This window comes from Daphnia carinata, chromosome 2 (genome assembly GCF_022539665.2).
Source record: "Daphnia carinata strain CSIRO-1 chromosome 2, CSIRO_AGI_Dcar_HiC_V3, whole genome shotgun sequence".
Taxonomy (NCBI): Eukaryota; Metazoa; Arthropoda; class Branchiopoda; order Diplostraca; family Daphniidae; genus Daphnia; species Daphnia carinata.
The window spans coordinates 4,343,222-4,361,718 of NC_081332.1; the positions used below are offsets into that span (position 1 = coordinate 4,343,222).

The 18,497-nt window shown below is 39.3% G+C and overlaps 5 protein-coding genes across 6 annotated transcripts; 4 read left to right on the forward strand and 1 right to left on the reverse strand.

Moving 5' to 3' along the window:
- Positions 1 to 122: 122 nt before the first annotated feature.
- LOC130686792 (transmembrane protein 47-like) lies at positions 123 to 4,287 on the forward strand. 2 transcript variants are annotated; one of them, XM_059494205.1, is made up of 8 exons: positions 123 to 409; positions 1,305 to 1,372; positions 1,461 to 1,530; positions 1,609 to 1,795; positions 1,863 to 1,934; positions 1,999 to 2,076; positions 2,893 to 2,984; positions 3,057 to 4,287. In XM_059494205.1, exons 3-8 carry the CDS (start codon positions 1,480 to 1,482, stop codon positions 3,189 to 3,191), a joined length of 615 nt encoding a protein of 204 aa, XP_059350188.1. In that variant the 5' UTR covers positions 123 to 409; positions 1,305 to 1,372; positions 1,461 to 1,479; the 3' UTR covers positions 3,192 to 4,287. The 2 variants fall into 2 exon arrangements, with proteins under 2 accessions (XP_059350188.1, XP_057365936.1); XM_057509953.1 differs by lacking the exon at positions 1,305 to 1,372 and having other exon boundaries at positions 124 to 409.
- Positions 4,288 to 7,590: 3,303 nt separating this feature from the next.
- LOC130686782 (aromatic-L-amino-acid decarboxylase-like) lies at positions 7,591 to 11,708 on the forward strand. The gene is made up of 11 exons (XM_057509941.2): positions 7,591 to 7,889; positions 8,136 to 8,368; positions 8,621 to 8,734; positions 9,679 to 9,730; positions 9,797 to 9,867; positions 9,942 to 10,178; positions 10,244 to 10,343; positions 10,407 to 10,578; positions 10,652 to 10,742; positions 10,803 to 10,976; positions 11,048 to 11,708. The coding sequence occupies exons 2-11, from the start codon at positions 8,168 to 8,170 to the stop codon at positions 11,705 to 11,707; spliced, it is 1,872 nt and encodes a 623-aa protein (XP_057365924.1). The 5' UTR covers positions 7,591 to 7,889; positions 8,136 to 8,167; the 3' UTR covers position 11,708.
- A 9-nt stretch (positions 11,709 to 11,717) lies between these two features.
- LOC132087776 (uncharacterized) lies at positions 11,718 to 13,184 on the forward strand. The gene is made up of 3 exons (XM_059494206.1): positions 11,718 to 12,720; positions 12,803 to 12,877; positions 12,951 to 13,184. The coding sequence occupies exons 1-3, from the start codon at positions 12,611 to 12,613 to the stop codon at positions 13,090 to 13,092; spliced, it is 327 nt and encodes a 108-aa protein (XP_059350189.1). The 5' UTR covers positions 11,718 to 12,610; the 3' UTR covers positions 13,093 to 13,184.
- Positions 13,121 to 14,561, reverse strand: LOC130686791 (glyoxal reductase-like). The gene is made up of 6 exons (XM_057509952.2): positions 14,417 to 14,561; positions 14,226 to 14,306; positions 14,048 to 14,155; positions 13,701 to 13,981; positions 13,413 to 13,623; positions 13,121 to 13,336 (listed from the first exon to the last, which is right to left on the reverse strand). Exons 1-6 carry the CDS (start codon positions 14,460 to 14,462, stop codon positions 13,194 to 13,196), a joined length of 870 nt encoding a protein of 289 aa, XP_057365935.1. The 5' UTR covers positions 14,463 to 14,561; the 3' UTR covers positions 13,121 to 13,193.
- Positions 14,562 to 14,820: 259 nt separating this feature from the next.
- Positions 14,821 to 15,917, forward strand: LOC130686795 (translocon-associated protein subunit gamma-like). The gene is made up of 6 exons (XM_057509955.2): positions 14,821 to 14,933; positions 15,002 to 15,152; positions 15,233 to 15,360; positions 15,419 to 15,510; positions 15,571 to 15,702; positions 15,767 to 15,917. The coding sequence occupies exons 2-6, from the start codon at positions 15,023 to 15,025 to the stop codon at positions 15,831 to 15,833; spliced, it is 549 nt and encodes a 182-aa protein (XP_057365938.1). The 5' UTR covers positions 14,821 to 14,933; positions 15,002 to 15,022; the 3' UTR covers positions 15,834 to 15,917.
- Positions 15,918 to 18,497: the final 2,580 nt, after the last annotated feature.

Here is an 18,497-nt window from a genome sequence, read left to right on the forward strand (position 1 = left end):
GGATTAAAGTTTAAGCACTTAATTGTTTTAACCTTTATAACACACGTATTTTATACTTTACATTTATTTCTCATTTACAATTTCCGGCAACGTTTTATCGATTTTTTTTTACTAAACGCCATCTCTTGGGGTAAACTGAATGATGCTTGGAATTCCGCGTTACCTGCTGAAAGTTTGTTTATATCAAAATCGGCGTGTTTTCCTGTTTTCAATCATCATTTTTCAAGTATTCATTCTTCCGTGATCAGTTCGACCTCACTTACTGACCAGCATATTGCCTTATAACGATGAATGCACCGAATGGCCGTGGTTCAGTGATTGGCAATTTCAGCTTTGAAGGAGATTCGTTGCCAGAGTTTTCCGAATTTGAGGACACACCTAGCGAAGTTTTTGCCTACAAGAACGAAAGGTAATTATGTTCTACCTAGATTCACCGCATGCTACATTAGAAGCTGTTTGGGGCATGTCATAAGAATGAGTTTGGGAGAAAAGGAATTCACAAGATGTAGGGTGTAAGGTTACTGGGTCATAGTGTGCATATGATACGTAAAAAGGTGGGCCTGAAGACAGTCTATGCAGTAACATTACTGCTGTAGCAAAGACAAGTTGGAAAGTTTTTACTCTTATTGAGTTGGGCTATTTAAGTTGTTTGCAAAATTGTTGATTAGAAAATATAAGGTGAGACTAAGTTGAATTTTACCCATCAAAATAACCAACTTGTTTTAGAATTAGTTCTATTTATATTTCATAGATTTGTTTAGTAAGTGAATCATGCCACGAAATCCCAAACTCAGACTTTTGAAAGCGTAACAATTACTGAAGGTTTAGAAGAGCTTTGTTAAATATACCACACATATTTGCCATCACTAATAACAGTTTGGTAAAATAAATAACCTTGCCTCACCACAACAGCTCAGCTAGCATGTTAACAGTTAAATGTGTGTTCAACTGCCCCTGGCGATAAAATCGCCAGGAAACTCGGCCTACATTCGCGTCTAAGTCAAAATATTTGATTTAGGTCATTTTCAATTTCGCGTTTTCTGATTTAGCCTAATAATTCAAGGACCCATTGTACTGTTTGGTGTTTGCTACAAAATTTACTCTTTAAGATTGTGCACGGTTTACCTCATCTAGTCTCTAAACCTTGGGCAAATGAATCGCGGCTTCGCAATTGCTTTTCAAGGTTCAAATAAACGCCCTTTCTGCGCTCATGTGTGCTTCATACCTCTATCCCCCCCGAATCAAAATTTGGCTGCAGCATGCGACCTTTTAACTTACTGCCGTGGTTTTTCTCTATTAATCAGCTGCTAATCCGTCTCGGCATCGGTTGACGGACGATTGCTATAATCTCCCAACCCTCATAGAAGAAAAGGTACAAACAATTCCGGACTTATCCCCATGTACCTCTTCGACGAGTGCCAGCAATACTGATAAATCCCCCTTCCATTTTGCTTTTAAAGGAAACTTTCTGAAGGGAAGATGGCGCCGATTACTGTCATTGAAACCATCACCATTACCCGGCCTCTTAAGGTATCTCATTGGTTTAGATTTTGTAAATTGCATTGCTCATTGAAATTCCTTAATATACTACATGTTTTTATTACCCAGGTGATAGCCTTCTTGTGTGGTGCCCTGGCTCTGGCCTTGCTGGTTATGTCATTAGCGTCGACTGATTGGTTGCTAGCCCATGGCTGGCGTCAAGGACTGTTCCTCCACTGTGTCGATGAGATGGCCGAGAGGCCCTTACCTTTTGGCCTGGAAGAAAAAGTCGGATGCTACCGCGTTCGGGATGAATGTACTAAATGTTTTCTCCATGAGAGTTCCTCTCTTACCTCGTTATTCACTTCTTTTCTATTATGCAGACTATATTCAATTTACAGCTGCCCTTTGCATTCTTGCCTTGGCTACAGATGTCTTTGCTACGCTTCTCACAGGTAAGGAGGATAGTAGAACAGCGACATTGGCCTTAATAATCTAATTTTTTTTCCCTCAAAACAGGTTTGGGTCTGCAAAGCGGAGATCCGCTAAAGAAGCGGAAGTACTACCGCTTGGCCATCTCCGTCATGCTGGCTTCGCGTAAGACCTTCAATCTTGATTATTTATTTTTCACAGTAGAGGTCGATCCAGGTATAGATTAAGAGCACAGGGGAACTGTTTGCACACAAATTAGCATAGACTATGGAGTCAAACGCTTTTGAAGGCAGGCCATGAATTTGCATCTATCGAACCGGGACGTGGAATGTGGAAGTATTTTTAAGTGGGCAACCTTGCCCGAATAATTTCCTGTCGTCATAGTCCGTTAAAAACGCTTACGGGCTAAATAAAAGTAGACAATTGCCGGTCATCTTTTGCTGTAACAATTTCCAGCCAAAAAATGGCCTTGCAATGGATGAAAGATAGCGAGGCCAGTGTTCCTTTTACTAAAGAGAAAGGTACACACAGTTCGTATTGGGCCTCAATTGCGACTTACGTTTCGTCTTCAAATGTTTTATATCGCCTTTTTCTTTCAACGAACAACTACACCTTTCCTAACCAGCATTTCTTTCAAAGAGCAACTACACCTTTCCACCTCCATGAACTTAAAAAAGTTCATGGAGGTGTTGCAAGTCTTCGCACTAAGACAGACGAAGCTTTCCTCTGACTTAGGTTCGAGTACCGTTTGGGATAGTCATTACAGGATGTTTTAAATCAATGGCCTTGGGAAAGTTGACATTGTCGCTAGAGTGGATTTCCTAATCATTATTTCTCATTTTGTGTGGTAACTTTAATTTCGTAAGTGGATTTTACTTCAAAACAGCAGCTTTTAGGAAAAGTCGTATTTTACTTGGTGTACGTCTAAATTGATTTGAATGTTTGCTTTCCCGACTTGCGCCATTCGGTTGATTTACGCAGTGGTTTCGGCGTTGGTTGCCCTGGTTCTGTACCCAGTTTCGTTCGCCCGCGAATTACCGCAGGGAAACAGATCCGTATGGGAATTCGGCTGGGTAAATTTCAGCTTCATTATTTTATTTTTATTCAAAGAAAAACAAAATATTGAAGTCTGGTCAATTTTAAAGGCATACGGAGTGGCTTGGGGTGCAGCCATTTTCCTCTTCGGTGCCTGTGTACTCCTCATGTGCGATAAAGAGGCGGAAGAAGTGTACTACAAGGAGCGTGACGTACACCTGGCCGAGAAATCAGGCGGCAATTGAAATGATGGAATCTCCTAAACCTTACCAAATTTTTTTTTGTTCTTGCTCTCTTTTCGTACGTGTGTCGTGTGGTTTGCCTTTCCTTAAGTTAAGCCTAATCTTAAAACACTACCGTTTATACATAGACGTAGCGTTGTGTGCACACTCCCTTATGGTAGTTCAGCACTAGTTGCACTCGTTTCGTGGGGGAAAAAATCACGTACTCTCATATTGTATTACTTTGCTTGACAAAAACTTTATTCAAATGAAACTAGTGCCGATGACGAAGAATAAGAGATATTTTACAATAAGACAATGAGACATTGGATCCAATTCGGTGATTGTTGTGTTTTTTCACTCTCTGGATTAAATCGCACGATCGCGAGCGGCCTTGTCGTCTCCCTCCTTAATGCCCACTTCCCACCCACCAATTTGTCGAAGGACGTAGGCTACACACCTGTTTGTAATAGTAGGGAAATGCTCTCGTGAAGCTCTGCTTGTCTCCCTCTCTTTCCCAATTTTTTTTTGTCACACGCCCCATTCCTACTACTGTGTGAGTGTAATTCCCCTACCTCTTGTACGGGGTCGGCGTGTGCACGTTCCGGCCTAAAACATTAATATTCCTTTTCCCTCTTGTCAAAAAAAAAAAACCCAAAAATGGAAAAGGAAGCCTTCAATTTGTAATCTGAAGGTTACATCCCATTTTCCGTCTCTTTCTCTACATTTACTTTATGTAATCACATCTAGTCAGGGCGGGGGAAGATAATAACAATAACGGTTTAAAGATAATTACCATTTGACAGCAACCCTCCATATTTACGGAACAGAATTTCAAATACTCTTTTACAGTATTAAGACATTTATACAGTTTTTTTGGTTCCTTTATTTTGGTTTATTTATGGTGAATTTATAGTAGATTTAGTTGTGGGTGTGTCGTCATCCGTGTCGGAATTGTCGGATTACTGATCAATTACTTGTCCACGCACAGCTTTGACCATCACACTACACTCTCTTTATCTGTCTGTCATTATTTATTCCTTTCTTCTTGATATTCTGCACCAAAAAGCCTCTTTCACCTTTAATATCTCAATACATTTGAACTGATTTTGTTCCGAGAGTTCGGTCAAAAGTTCGATGTTTTATCTTCATTTTCAGGATCTTCGAATGTCCAATTTTGGACTTTTTGGCCGTGTTGTTTGTATACATTGCAACACCAAACAGTTGGATATGTACAGCAACAAAATGGCCGCATAGTAACGCAAAACTGTCTGCGCAAACTTGTTTGTAAAGCAGGTAGATTTCCGTTAAGGAATCCTTCCCTTTCTTGTCTCATTTTCATTTTAATTAATACGACGTACATTTTTTATCTCGTGTGTATCCTTGAGACACACTGTATTTTTATAATTTTAACTAGTTATCGCACTGTTTTTGGAACAAAACCCGTTTATTTTCCCCTGAAGCTTCTGCCGTTTTAAATGTGCATTGCTTTTCCGTTGTTTGTCTAGATTTTTCCCTTCTTTGCCCCATTTAATTCCGTCTTTCTAAAATATGAGCATCATGGAACAGACATTTGAAAGTTGGCCAATTGATGAAAGCAAGCTCTCCATTGGAATTCGACTATCGACTTACAAATTTATTCCTTAATATCACCCAATTTTATTTAGAAGGGTTTCTTATTTCACTTGTTTTACGATGTATTGCTTCAAGATTGTTCAATGTGAATGGAAAAATTCCATGTGTTTGACTACACTTTCGGATACCCTAAAGTAACTGAAAAGAAAGAAGATCGCAACACGTGTATGTTGACAGCCTTTGTATTGCGGCATGTTATCGTATTCACAGCTACTGGATGCCGACATTGCGGTTAGTTTGGTTTATTTGTCAATTTTATTTTAGTTTTTTTCGATTTTTTATTTGTATCTTTTTTCTCTTGTTGTCGTTCTAGAAAAACCAGAGTGATGCAAGGCTTCCCGAGCAGCCGATTAAGGTAATTTCGAGTTTCTGTATCACGTTTGTAATTTTTTCATCACTGTTGATTTAAAACTACAGATCAATGATAACCAAAAAGCTAAAGTGCAGCTCTTGTTCCTTTGTTTTCAGGCGTAAACTAACTGTCGGATCTGGATTAGAAATTACCTTTTCCAGAGATGCCTGATGATAAAAGTACAGGAAGAGTGTGGAAACCTACCGCGACATCCAGGATGAGGCTGATTGCATAAAGCAGGAAAGCCACGAGACTAAACGACTGGGATCAACGTCAACTGGTAAACTTTCATATTTCCAAATAAATTTGCCTTACACTAAAAATATCATTTGGCTATGTAAATAGATAAAAACCCTAATGATGAAATGTCGAAGGATAAAAAAAATATTGAACAATCCTCACCGCAAAAATAGCAATCCATCGTCTGACGGTCGCCGTGAGAAATCAATCGAGACTTTCACAGATCGTTTTCGGTTCATCAACGTGCCACTTTTGTTTGGATTTCGCCTAGTCACCGCCAAGAGCCGCTTTCACTTGGGTAAGTGTGACATAACATCTCAATTATATCGGACGTCGGTGAAAACTTAGCCTAAAACCGTCGTCACAGCGATTTGACAGTTTTTAGGTGCGTTCGTTAATGGTCGAATTGCGACTCAAATAGAACAAAAGAAGACTTTCGTAGGATTAACTAAAGGACAGTAAGAAGTAATGAGCTAACGCCCACTTGCCACTGAAAGCAACAGGGTTGAATCAGTCGGGGAAAACCGCAAAAGGGCTCGCGCAGAACAGGTCTGGCATTGATTCGCTTGATATCTCATCGCCAATGGCTAGCGGTTGCCATCTACGCAGAATAGAAATCGACCTAGCAAATCGAAAACAATGGGAGGCAAAAAATAGACGGACACAAAGGTCGGTTGATTGATGTTTTACAATCTATAAAAAAAAAAATGAATGGTTCAATCATCGCATTCCACGCATCGTTGTCTTACTGCTTCATACCGAAAGACCTACTCTAGGACACTGTACAATGGCCTTCGAATTAGGCGTGCGTTTTCTTCCAGCTACAAATCAGGTCAATGTCGGATGACGTTCCAGTACACTAACAGTCTACTAGTATATCAGGAAGCTTAGGCACTTGACGTTGGTGGCAGACCAAGAAACCCTTTTAATGACACAACCCCGGAATTGAATTTTAGCTGATTACTTTGAATGGAGGGGAAAAACGTTCAGCATCTTTTTGCTTAAGGCACGTCATGGTGAGACAAAGTAATTGCGGTTGCGGTTACTTAAGATCCTCTTTCGTCACAGGTTTGCCCCAAGGTCAACAAAATGAACGCAAGTCGCCAATAACGCGGAAAGATGTAGGCATTGAATTCTATTGAAATTTCGTTCATATCCTAACCCTCCATGTCGGATGGTTCTAGGAAACCAACTTGTTTAGCTCGTTGTTCTCATGTCTCCACGATGAGAAGGAGAAACGCCCTTAAATGGGTCTTGATTATCTCTCGGTTTTATGCGCATAAACGGGTCTAAAATGGGGATTTCCCCTTATCTGTTTTGTGCAACCCCAATCAAACAAATTTCCATCTAGGTAACCAACAGAGAAAACCTTTTGCGGCACATCTTTAAAAAAAAGTCAATAACGATGTCTTTGGATTCTCGTTGAATTAGTTCCTGGTGTAGTCGACATATTGGAATTAATTTTAACATTAAAAGACGTCCTTGAATGAGACCTACAGTAATCTTGTATAAGAGTAGGACCCGAACTAAGTGAAGGCGAAAAATCTGGAACATTTTCTTATTTTAAGAACAGAGAGCCCAGGGAGAAGAGGACACTTCTTTTATGACAGCCATTTAGTTAAGCCCAAGGACGCGTAGAAACAACAGAAAGATTAAACTTGACCTCTCCAATAGGCCAGCACTTGAGTCCGTCGCCAATATTCCCGTCATTCGTCTTTCGGTCAAGATTTTTAAAGATTAAACCAGCCGCTTTTCCCTTTCGGTTATTGACACGGGTTCTTGCTGTTCTCCTTGAAACGAAAAGTACTCGTAAAAACCAAAATCGCATTACAGTCAAAATACCATCAGACGAAGAAAAGAAGTTGGAAAACGTAAAGAAGGGGGCGATCTTTTTTTCCCTTTTCCCGTTTGTGCCTTTTTCTTTTTTTCTAATCAACAATTTCGTGCGTACGTACATACCCGGCGGATGTCGTTATGAACTGGTTTGTGACGTCAAGCAATCCTTGCTATCCGCCAGTCCAAAGAAAGAGCTTGTGGGTTATTATTTTACGCTTCTCTATTGTGCGATGTCGACTCCTCCTTCGTCACCGCCTTCTCACTCCTCCCTTTTATTCGTTTGATTTTCAATTTTTTGGATATGTACAACTTTAATTTTATTTCTCTTTCTTCCGCATAGGCCCCTCCTACTCTGGTTACCCTTCTCTCTTATTCTCTAGCTCCCCCCTCCGAATCCGCCGCCCCGTTCGAGGACGCTATAAAACCCTGGATTCCTCCACAAAAGAGCCAGTAGACGCCTAACGTCAGTTGTTGGCTTTAGAGGATCTCTCTCGAAACACACACCAGCTCCCTCTCTACATTTCCCTAATTCTCGTCGGTTGTTTGCCGTTCAGCGTGAGAGTCTAAGGATCCACAAGTCGATTTGCAGCCAGTGACACTCGGTGATTCCAACGCAGCGCACGAAGTCAACGTTTTATTATCTACTTTTCCCATTTCAAGTAAGTTTTAGTGTTGTTTTGCATCTCCTGAAAGAAGAGAAAGAAAAATAGGATGAGGGTGATGATTGCATTCCATCAACGCAATAATAGTCGAAATGGCTCCCTTAATCCATTTTTTTTAAAAGTAAAAGTGGGATCGGAATGCTCGACATTCCATGATCTGTTGTCCTCTTGCGTGCAATGGAGACGAAAAAAAAAATTTACGTGTCGATTGATTGAGAACATTCTTGGATTCATTCATAAAAGGTCAGAGCAAACGCATCCCCATCGCAAACAAAATGGACACCAAAGAATTCCGTCAACGCGGCCGCGAGATGGTCGATTACATCGCCGAATATATGGAATCGGTTGGTGAGAGGCGTGTGACTCCCGACGTGGAACCGGGTTACCTGCGCGACCTAATCCCGTCGACAGCTCCTTACGAAGGCGAAGGCTGGCCGGAGATCATGGCGGATGTGGAAACGAAAATTATGCCCGGTGTAAGATAATAGAAAACTCTCCTTTTGATTAGGGGGGGACTTTTTACTTTTATTGAGCATGGTGTTGATTTCATTCTTCTTTCATACAATCATTATTATGCAGATGATGCAACAATACCAACCATGTAATGAACACTTTCACTTTCAGTGTTTATTGTTCTTTCCCCCTCATTTGTTTTGCCTATCTGGATTATTATACTGTCCGCAAGTCTATTATTAACCAAAAAAAAAATTGCGATTGTCTTTGAACAGGTGACCCACTGGCAGCACCCGCGGTTTCACGCTTACTTCCCATCGGGCAACTCGTTCCCGTCCATTCTAGGCGACATGCTTTCTGACGGCATTGGAGCCATTGGTTTCTCCTGGGTAAGTGTAAATTCACTGTAATTATTGCCGCAACTGTTTGTGTCACATTGGCCCCCAGAAGCTCTTTCTTCTTTTCCCATCCAATTTTCACAGCCTCACGAGCTCGAAACCGAGCTTCCCATATTCTAAGTTTTCATCAGAAAGAAAACGAAATTTTGCGAGTTTTCATTTTCAGAACGATAAGACCGCGACGAGTAAATGGTTTTTACAGCCTCACTCTACGATTAACTATTACTACTGTTTGCCCATTTAAAATTTTTCCCACCCACGTTGAAACGGCTTCTGTCGCTTTTTATTTTCAAGGATTTCTATTTTTGAGACAGTAGAAGTAGAACACATTCAAAAGTGTGAAAACCCGCTATGCCCTAGTATTATATTTATTGATACTTTTTTGCCAACTGATTCCTTTTCCTAAAACAATTGCGATAGGTCGAAAAAGAATGTGGTCGTGCGTGTATATTTTCGACTCACGGCCAAATTAAGATGAGACCTGTTGAAAAGTAAAGCAAAATCTAGATTTTTTACCAATTATGTCGTGATTGTTCCACTCCCGAGGTAATCTATGTTTAAACGCAGTCTACCTTGAGTAGAGCTGGCCAAGGCCGCCAACAAAAACTAGATGAATGCTTGCCTACTACTAGCTTTTGCGGTCCCGCCGTTATTTTACTAGTGTAACGACGTGAGTGTTACATCGTGAGAAAGATTCTTCATCTACCTTGGTGTGACGTCAATTGAATCGTTTTTTTTATTGTGTCAAGGATGGCTAGAATTGTTCAATCACGTACTCTCTATTTGCTGTGTAAGGCAGAAGAAGCAGATCAATCAGATTACGGGTTTTCAGCCTTGAGGCTGTTTTCTATTTAAACCGGCATTATTACCCGCTTGTCAACAAATTGATCGATATGAATGCAATTTATTAAATTTTCTGCACTTTCCTAATCTAGGCTGCTAGTCCGGCTTGCACTGAACTAGAGACTATCGTCTTGGATTGGCTCGGTAAGTTAGCACTTTCGATTTGAAAATGTTTTAATTGATCCATAACTCTTACCTTCCTGCAAACAGGTCAAATGATTGGTCTCCCTCATGACTTTTTATCCTTTCCCGAGAACAGCATAGGCGGTGGTGTCATGCAGGTAAATTGTGTTGTACTTACATCAGTAACATAATGGATAATTATATATTTCGGTTCATTTGAATGTTACACTAGTCATCAGCCAGCGAATGCGTGTTGGTCTGCTTATTGGCTGCCCGTGCTCTGAAGATCAAGGAACTCAAAGCTCTCCACCCGTTTGTTGAGGAGGGTGTTCTACTCTCCAAGTTGGTCGCCTACTGTTCCAAGGAGGCTCATTCATGCGTCGAAAAAGCAGCCATGATTGCTTTCACGAAGCTTCGTATCCTCGACCCTGATGCAGATTTGGCCCTTCGCGGAGCCACGCTTGCACAGGTAGAATTTTGCACAGCTTGAGTCAGTTAAGTGGTTTTGTCACTAACTAGAAATACTTTTTCTAGGCCATTGAAGAAGACAAAGCTATGGGTTTGGTCCCTTTCTTCGTATCAGCCACTTTGGGAACCACGTCATGCGTTTCGTTTGATAATTTGGCTGAAATCGGTGAGAGCACACATGTTAGTTTGAAAGCGTTAGGGTGACTCATTGAATCTTTTTGCTCTTCAGGCCCAATTGCAGAGGCAGCTGGAACATGGCTCCATGTCGACGGAGCATACGCTGGTAATGCCATGATCTGCCCAGAATTCAAATATCTGATGAAGGGCATTGAACACGCCATGTCCTTCAATTGCAACCCCAACAAATGGTTGCTCACAAACTTTGATTGTTCCACCATGTGGTATGTGATTATCTTCTCTTTTTTTATGTTTTCAAATTGTTCCTTTATTTAAAGAATTGTGAATCCATTACAGGGTTCGCGATCGCTTCAAGCTGACTCAAGCCCTGGTCGTCGATCCACTGTATTTGCAGCACAGCCACTCTGGCAAATCCATCGACTACAGAGTAAAAACTAGATTTTAATTTTTTATTCTTGACTATTTAATTGATTTTCACATTATAAAGCATTGGGGAATTCCTTTGAGCCGTCGTTTCCGCGCTCTCAAACTCTGGTTTGTTATCCGTAACTACGGCGTGGCTGGTCTTCAGAAGTACATCCGTGAGCATTGCCGCCTGGCCAAGTGTTTCGAAGCCCTTGTCAGAGAGGATGACCGTTTTGAAGTCAGCAACATTGTCCGGGTATGACTGTTTTTAGCGAAAACAAAAACGATTGATAACTAATAAAAAGCTTCTTCCTTTCTACACTGTAGATGGGATTAGTGTGCTTCCGTCTCAAGGGCAACGACAATAACGAGCTGAACCAGAAGCTTCTGTCCAACATCAACGCTTCCGGAAAACTGCACATGGTGCCGGCTTCCGTTCACGGCCGATTCGTCATCCGTTTCTGCGTTTGCGCTCAGGATGCCAAGGATGCTGACATTGATTACGCGTGGGATGTCATCACCGACTTTGCCACCGAGCTGCTCGAAGCCGAGATCGTCAAGGAGAAATCGGGATTGCCATTGGATGTTCTGGAGAACAGCAACGAGGAGGTTGGTCAGGTCGCACACAAGGTGGAAATTTCGGAGCTGATGGATCTAATGGAACGCGTCCATATGCCTATTCAAAAGCAAAACAGTATTGCCAGTATTGGAAGGCAAGGCAGTCTGGCTAGTGTCGGAAGGCAACAAAGCCTTGCGATTATCGGAAGGCAACAGAGCCTTGCAAGCATTGGAAGGCAACAGAGCCTCGCCTATATCGGAGAGGTTGGCAACAACCTTTCGGATGGTGGAGAGCAAGAGATGGCCAACAAGCCAAGACAGAGACCAAGCCTTGCCAGGAGACTCACAAAGCGTCAGTTCAGTTTTACGGACACCATAGAATTCGTAGGGATGGTCAACACCGCTCAAGATGAGAGCATGAATCCTTGAAGAGATTTAAAAATACGATTTTCTTTAGCAATATCTCAACCATATGCAGTTTATACAGACATTTCTTACTTTTAAGTTTTCGTGGGAATTGACAGGAGCAAAAAGATACATCTGGGTAAATTAAATAGTGCAAGAGACTAACGAAAGAAACAAACTAATATTTATCTCGACTGTGGAATGGATGCTGACGATGTCATGAATTCTCTAAACAGTCGGTTTTATTGATTGGACTGACTAGATGGTACGAAAACAGATACTTTATGTAGGACTAACTTCGCAAAAAAAGCAATTTTGCAGTATACTTACTTTTATACTGTATCGATATATTGCGTAGTTAAATATTTTAAACAAGGGGTGGGGGATCGGGTTGCATCAAGTATTGTGATTTTACTTTCATTTTATTTCTTTTTCCTCTTTCATTTATCCCCCACCAAAAAATATTATTTCTCCAGTTTTCTCTCGATTCGGCTTATGTTTTCTTTGTTTTGTGTGTACATTCAACCGTTTTTACATTTTCTTTTTTCTTTTTTACTTCTTTCTTCGAATTTTGAGTTTCCTTTTGTTTTGACATTAATCTTGGTTCTATTCCTTGCAATTCAATGAACATTTCCCGAAAAATTTCGTTTTTTGTTTTTTATTTGCCTTCTTTCAGTTGTAGCTCATTTCGACCTTCATATGGGGTGAAGTGGTTGGAGGCTTAGCCTTTAAAAAGGGTTTGCCTAGGTTACCTATTCCTGTTGGTTACTCTCTAATAAGCTGACTTGATGAGGTTTCATGTCGGGTTCGGGGCAATTTCTTTTCTAGGTTTCAACGAATCCGAAATTGGCCGCAGCTGCTAGAAGAAGAGCCCTTCGCAGAAGTGTTGGAAACGACTTGGAGTACAAACGTTCTTTCTTTGTCCGCATGGTCAGTGATCCCAAAATGTATAACCCCAAAATCGTAGCGAACTTGTCCTACTACTCGGATTCTAATCCATTAACGGTTGCGTCAACCCAAGATAAAAAAGATACGCCGTAAGTATAAACGTCCAATCTTGGACTGTGTGCAATCAATCGTTTCGTAAATCATTCCTGAATTTCGTATTTTCCATTCAAGATCTTCTTGGATCAGCTGGCCACTGGGTCTTCTTCTGCAAGGGGTATTTGATGACCATTCGACCGCTAGACTTCGGTAATTATCACGAATAAAGTGAAGGACATTTTTTTTGCAACAGTTATCACTCACAGTTGCAACTGTTTGATAGTTTCCGCAATTGGGATACCAAAGTAACTCTGAAACCAACTGGATCGAATCATTACAACAGCACTCGACAAAGGTCAAAGTCTCCGTATCGAGATATTGATTCGACTGGTTCCAGCCGTTCTGAATCCCCCGAAAAATACTAGTAATTCAATAGAAAAGTTACTATTGCTGTTTAATCGTCGTAAATTTCCGTGTTTTATTCGAAAATGACAAATACAGGAAATCATAGAAAGTATATGGAATATTATATCACGATGCTTGGATCCCATGCATATTTGCATCGCGTATCCAGGGTATTCAGGCGATTTATTTCTTTTTCATCCAAAAGAAAGTCTAGTGCAATGTTTTCTTCAACATGAGCAGGATCAAGTGATTTGGGTAACACTCCTAAAACAAACAAGTATAACCACATTGAACTTCATACCAGTAATATAGAGTAAATCGTTGTGATTATTATTCTTACCAATTCCCTGTTGTGTTGCCCATCTTAAAAGGATCTGGGCAGGAGATTTGTTATGGTTTTTGGCAATTTCTTTAACCACTTCATCGTTTAACAATGGGTTACGGTTGTCATCTACTGTGGTACCCAAAGATGAGTAGGCCTGGTAATGAATATTGTGGTGGGCACAATATTCTACAAGTTCTGGTTGGACATAGTGTGGGTGGTGCTCAACCTGTTACGTAAAAAAATATATAAAGTGCAAGTGATATTCAGCTTTGCATTATTAGTAGCCCTAAAACTAGTTCATACCTGAAGCACATGGGGAAAAGTCCGAGCATAAGATTTCATTTCTTCTAGATGTTTCAAACAGTAATTGGACACTCCAATTGCTTTAATAAGGCCTTTATCATAGCAGTCTTCTAGTGCCTTCCAACTTTCTTGTCTCATTTGGATGTTAACCACATTATCTACTTTTTTCCCACCAGTCCCAGGCCAGTGAATTAAATACAAGTCCAAGTAGTTGGTTTTCAAAAGACCAAGAGACCTTTTCACTGAATCAATGCATGGCTGGTATCCTTGGTTTCGGGGGGCTGGTAAAAGCAATTACTGTTACATCTGGGAAGCTGCACAGAAAAAAGGAAAAGGTGTATTCTTACACAGTTTCGATGTTAGAAATAAATCAGTTCTTTGTAGTTTGAATTTGGGTAAAAGCTCTCCAAGGGCTGATCCAATGTCCTCTTCATTATGATAAATCACTGCAGAATCTATGATTCCCCACATAAGAAAGAGAAGTAAAACATGGGAAATTGAAACAAACCATGATATTTATAGCACCTATTAATCTATACCCTGCTTTTAATGCAGCATCAAGGCATTTTAAAATGGTCTCAGGTCCTTTGATTCTGAATGTACCAACTGAATAACAGAGGAAAATAAATCATAGTTGACTAAATAGAAATTAAAACGTAAGCTCTCGAAGTGAAGGACGATAACGATGTTGCAAAAACAGTGAATTATATTTTTACATCCAATTAACGGCATAGAAACTCCGTTTCTTAAATTAACAGCCATGCCTGCGCATTGCGTGATGTTTATTTACAGACAAATTTGGCACTTGGAGTGGTATTTGATATAAATAATAATGATATAGGAAATCAGAAACACAGTTAGCGTTCGATTGGCTGTGATCGGGCCGATCATGGCAATATTTTACACCTGTTGTGAGTTGGGAGCGGGTTGCACATCCAGACTGAAGCCCCACTGGGGTATGAGGCGCAAAAGACTGTCCGAAACCCGGCCGAGCCCACCACCGAAGACCCTAAGCCCAGTCGTACCAGAATAAACCTTACCCGATTGGCGTTAGCTCCAAGCCCCAAACATACTATACCAAACGCAAACAAATGAAAGGTGTGTTAAGGGATGCAACGAAAATTAAATAAAGTTGGTCAAAGTGAAAATATCTACACGTCAAGTTTCATTTGAATTTCAGCTGACAGGTGGCGTAGTTTTCAGCTTAGTTGTCACTTTTTTCTGCCTTTCCGGGTATGCTTTAAATTGCCGACATATTCTTACATTTGTTTCATAGAAGAACACATTTTATTTACTTGCAGACTTGTAATAATTCAGTGAAGATGACTCAGAAACAGAAAGCACTCTCGAAAGAAGAGGAAATACTTTTGCAAGATTTCAGCCGAAATGTCTCCACCAAATCAAATGCCTTGTTCTACGGCAATGCATTCATCGTTTCTGCAATTCCGATTTGTAAGTTAATCTCCAAGTTAATAAAAATACATTTACTAGGACATCAAAGAACTAAAATATCTTGTGTAACCACAATAAAGGGCTATTTTGGAGAATTCATTTCATGGACCTACTGACTTCTTCACCGTTGTTCCTCATCATCACATGCTTAAGCACTTACTTGGTTTCTTTTGCTTACAAGAAAACCAAATTTGTCTTGAAACACAAGGTAACTGAAATAGAAATATTTTTAACTGTTTCATGCCAACAAGTATTTTTCTGTAAAGGTGGCTGTTAAACGGGAAGATGCCATTAGCCGTGAAATCTCAAAGATGATAGCCGAAGACAAAAAAATGAATAAGAAAGAGAAGGATGAAAGGTTACTAAGCAGCACATTATTTTCATATGTTTGAGGCTGATATCTAAATATATTTCTTAGGGTTTTATGGAAAAAAAATGAAGTCTCTGACTATGAGGCCACTACTTTCTCCATTTTTTACAACAATGCACTTTTCCTTGCAGTTGTGATTGGACTAAGTTTTTTCCTTCTTAAATCATTTTCCCCTTCATTGTAAGTAAAATATTTCAGTTACTTGATAGCAATACCATTAACTTATTGCTTTTTACATTTACAGTAATTACATCTTGTCTGTGGGTCTCTCCAGTGGTCTTATTGCCCTGCTTTCCACAGGCACCAAGTAAAGATATCTGCCGGGAATATTAAACAGTCTGTATTTCGAGTAACACAAAGAATGCTTTGAAATACAGTTTAAAGTTACTTAATTACATACCATGCTTCTCATCTAATATAGAATTGCTATTAACTAGTATTAATATGCAGATAAAGATAGCACGGTGTTCGATATTTGGATATTAAAGCAGTTCAGGTAAATTTATTTTCTGGAAGGTACATGACCCAAGCAACTTTTTTTCCCTCAACAGGAATTTTTATAAGTTTAAGCCCAGTTCGAATTTTAATAAATCGTAAAGTCAAGCTCTCAATAAGATCTAAATTGAAAACGTACTTGATTTTCGTTTTCCGCTTATGAATTAAATACAAATACGGTTGATGGCTGTATATGGGTTTTAGAATTTAAAATTTAGAAGAAAAAATAGTGGTTATTTGTCGGCGTAAATTTTTTTGAAAGTGGTTGGAAGGCTATGTGTAGACTTTATAGTTTTTGAGTAATCTTAAATATAAATAAGGTGCGAATCGAAACCATTACTAGCGCGCCAGTACGCTACAGCGCTAGCGTGACACATCAAACTTTTTTGATTATTCAAAAACCATAAAGTCTACGTAAAACCTAATTTCGTTTTTCGTGTTCCTTGTTAAATTCTGAACCATAATCATATATAGTTATGTAGATCTAATGATATTATTTTTTAATAGGAAAAAAATTTAAGCCCGACAAAATCAGCCCGGCCTTCTGTTTTTTACGGTATATTCAAAAAGTATAAGCTTAATATAAAGATAAACCAGATTTTCGTGATCAGCGATCAATTTCGCATTGGAATAATGTACTTTTAAGTAAATCTAGAATTTGACGAAAATTGAAAAAGTGGGAAGGCTATAGCTTTCTTACTTTTTCAATTTTTGGACATTCTGTTTTTTACGGTTTATTCAAAAAGTATAAGCCTAATATAAAAATAAAATTTAATTTTGGCCAAATTTTTCATTTTGCTTAAAATATATGGCATATGGCAATCCGTTTTATATGGCAATCCGTTTTACATAAAAAAAAAAAATGGCGGAAAAAAAAATCGCACTTTTTTCTCTTTTTTCTACTCGTAGCCATCTATCAGTCGGTTTCGTTATTACAGGCATGTAAGCAATTTGAGTTAATTGTATCCCATTAGCAGTTAATTGAGTAGCGTGGCTGGAGAACAACGCGTGGCTGGAGGAACAATTGAAAAATGGATAAGATAATAAAACAAAAAAATGGTAAGTATAAACATTATTATATTGGTTTTCAATTATTAATTATTGTTTATTAGATCAAATTATGAAGCTGTAGGCCCAGTTATTGGAACAACACAAAATATTAGATAACAAAGCTAAGGATCGTAGGCCTAACACGTAATGATTCTATTTATTTGCTTTTATTCATTCGTGTTTTGTAGCTCAAATTTTGAGTCTTCAAGCTCAGCTAGGGGAAAAGAACAAATTGGAACGGAACAGTTTCCAAACAGTGAAGGAGGTTTTTCAAAACTCATCTCTAACTGAACGTAAGGATGAGTTGGCATTAGGCGAACACAGCCAGGTACCTAAAGTTTTCAAATAAGAATTCAAAATAAGTATAGAATTTTAAAAAACAATTATTTATTGTTTAGTTATTCAGTCCACCACCTGACAGTGTGTTAAATTTAAATTCTGTTAGTGCTGCACTAAAAGAATCGTTAGTAATAAGCTCATGCAGTGAAGGAAGTGAACAATTGTGGGACCGTATTTGGGCCGAAAATGGGTGTGGTACAGAAACCCAGAAATGGCACAAGTTCAACATGAAACATGGATTAGGTACTTTTCGGTTTTTTGTCTAGCGAAAAAGTATTTTTAATGCTATTATTTTGCATTCACAGATTTTAACGGGGGATCAGATCAAGTCTGGAAGTGTTACAGGATGGAAGAGTGAGCCTACAGATGAAAAAACACTGAGAGTGCATTACCGTAAGGTGTGAGGTAAATTAATAGAGTAATGCAAATTGCCTAATGAGAAGTACCATCTTGTGTTAATGAATCCAGTACAACAGCAATCCTTTATAGTTCTGTCACAGCTAGAAGCCTCAAATAATTCTGCTTCTCTGTCTAAAGAACAACTTGTCCTTTACGTTCAGAGTGTTGGGGAAACTGGGTACTTAAATGGCCCTAAAGATGTTTTAATTTTGCTGCTATTGCAGAGATGAACATCATACAGGGACTCTTTAGGTATGAAAGGATTTTTCTTCAAATAATTTTGAATTTATGACGAAGAATTTCTCCTCCTTTTTGCCAACCAGGTCTTATCTACCAAAAAAAATTTTATCCAATAGGAAAGGATTTTCATGTAATGGGAACACAACTATCAACAATGCAACATTCTACAGGTGCTAGTTTATCATTCAAGAGCCTTATACAATGAAGTTAATCTGCAATTTGTATGTCCTTTCCCAAGCTTCCACCAGAAGTTGAATCTATGAGTCATGTAAGTTCCATGATCAACAATTGATGTGTTTAACAGTGTTGTTTTTCTTTTCTCAATATAGGTTAATAGTAACATTGGATCTGAAAAGATTCTTGGTTGGGGCAAGACACTGAATAAATTGTATTGATTGGATGGATGACATGACATTTCTATACTTAATTCGGATTCCCCAGACGGTATTTGA

Coding starts and splice junctions, on each gene's coding strand:
- LOC130686782 (XM_057509941.2), top strand. CDS start 8,168: ATGGACACCAAAGAATTCCGTCAACGCGGCCGCGAGATGGTCGATTAC. Junction 9,731..9,796: donor TATCGTCTTGGATTGGCTCG/GTAAGTTAGCAC, acceptor TCCTGCAAACAG/GTCAAATGATTGGTCTCCCT. Junction 9,868..9,941: donor TAGGCGGTGGTGTCATGCAG/GTAAATTGTGTT, acceptor ATGTTACACTAG/TCATCAGCCAGCGAATGCGT.
- LOC130686795 (XM_057509955.2), top strand. CDS start 15,023: ATGACTCAGAAACAGAAAGCACTCTCGAAAGAAGAGGAAATACTTTTG. Junction 15,153..15,232: donor CGTTTCTGCAATTCCGATTT/GTAAGTTAATCT, acceptor ACCACAATAAAG/GGCTATTTTGGAGAATTCAT. Junction 15,703..15,766: donor AAATCATTTTCCCCTTCATT/GTAAGTAAAATA, acceptor TTACATTTACAG/TAATTACATCTTGTCTGTGG.
- LOC130686791 (XM_057509952.2), bottom strand. CDS start 14,462: ATGGCTGTTAATTTAAGAAACGGAGTTTCTATGCCGTTAATTGGAT. Junction 14,307..14,416: donor TTCTATGCCGTTAATTGGAT/GTAAAAATATAA, acceptor TCTGTTATTCAG/TTGGTACATTCAGAATCAAA. Junction 14,156..14,225: donor AGCAGGGTATAGATTAATAG/GTGCTATAAATA, acceptor GGGGAATCATAG/ATTCTGCAGTGATTTATCAT.
- LOC132087776 (XM_059494206.1), top strand. CDS start 12,611: ATGGTCAGTGATCCCAAAATGTATAACCCCAAAATCGTAGCGAACTTG. Junction 12,721..12,802: donor CAAGATAAAAAAGATACGCC/GTAAGTATAAAC, acceptor TTTCCATTCAAG/ATCTTCTTGGATCAGCTGGC. Junction 12,878..12,950: donor CATTCGACCGCTAGACTTCG/GTAATTATCACG, acceptor ACTGTTTGATAG/TTTCCGCAATTGGGATACCA.
- LOC130686792 (XM_057509953.1), top strand. CDS start 288: ATGAATGCACCGAATGGCCGTGGTTCAGTGATTGGCAATTTCAGCTTT. Junction 1,935..1,998: donor CTTTGCTACGCTTCTCACAG/GTAAGGAGGATA, acceptor CCCTCAAAACAG/GTTTGGGTCTGCAAAGCGGA. Junction 2,077..2,892: donor CTCCGTCATGCTGGCTTCGC/GTAAGACCTTCA, acceptor TGATTTACGCAG/TGGTTTCGGCGTTGGTTGCC.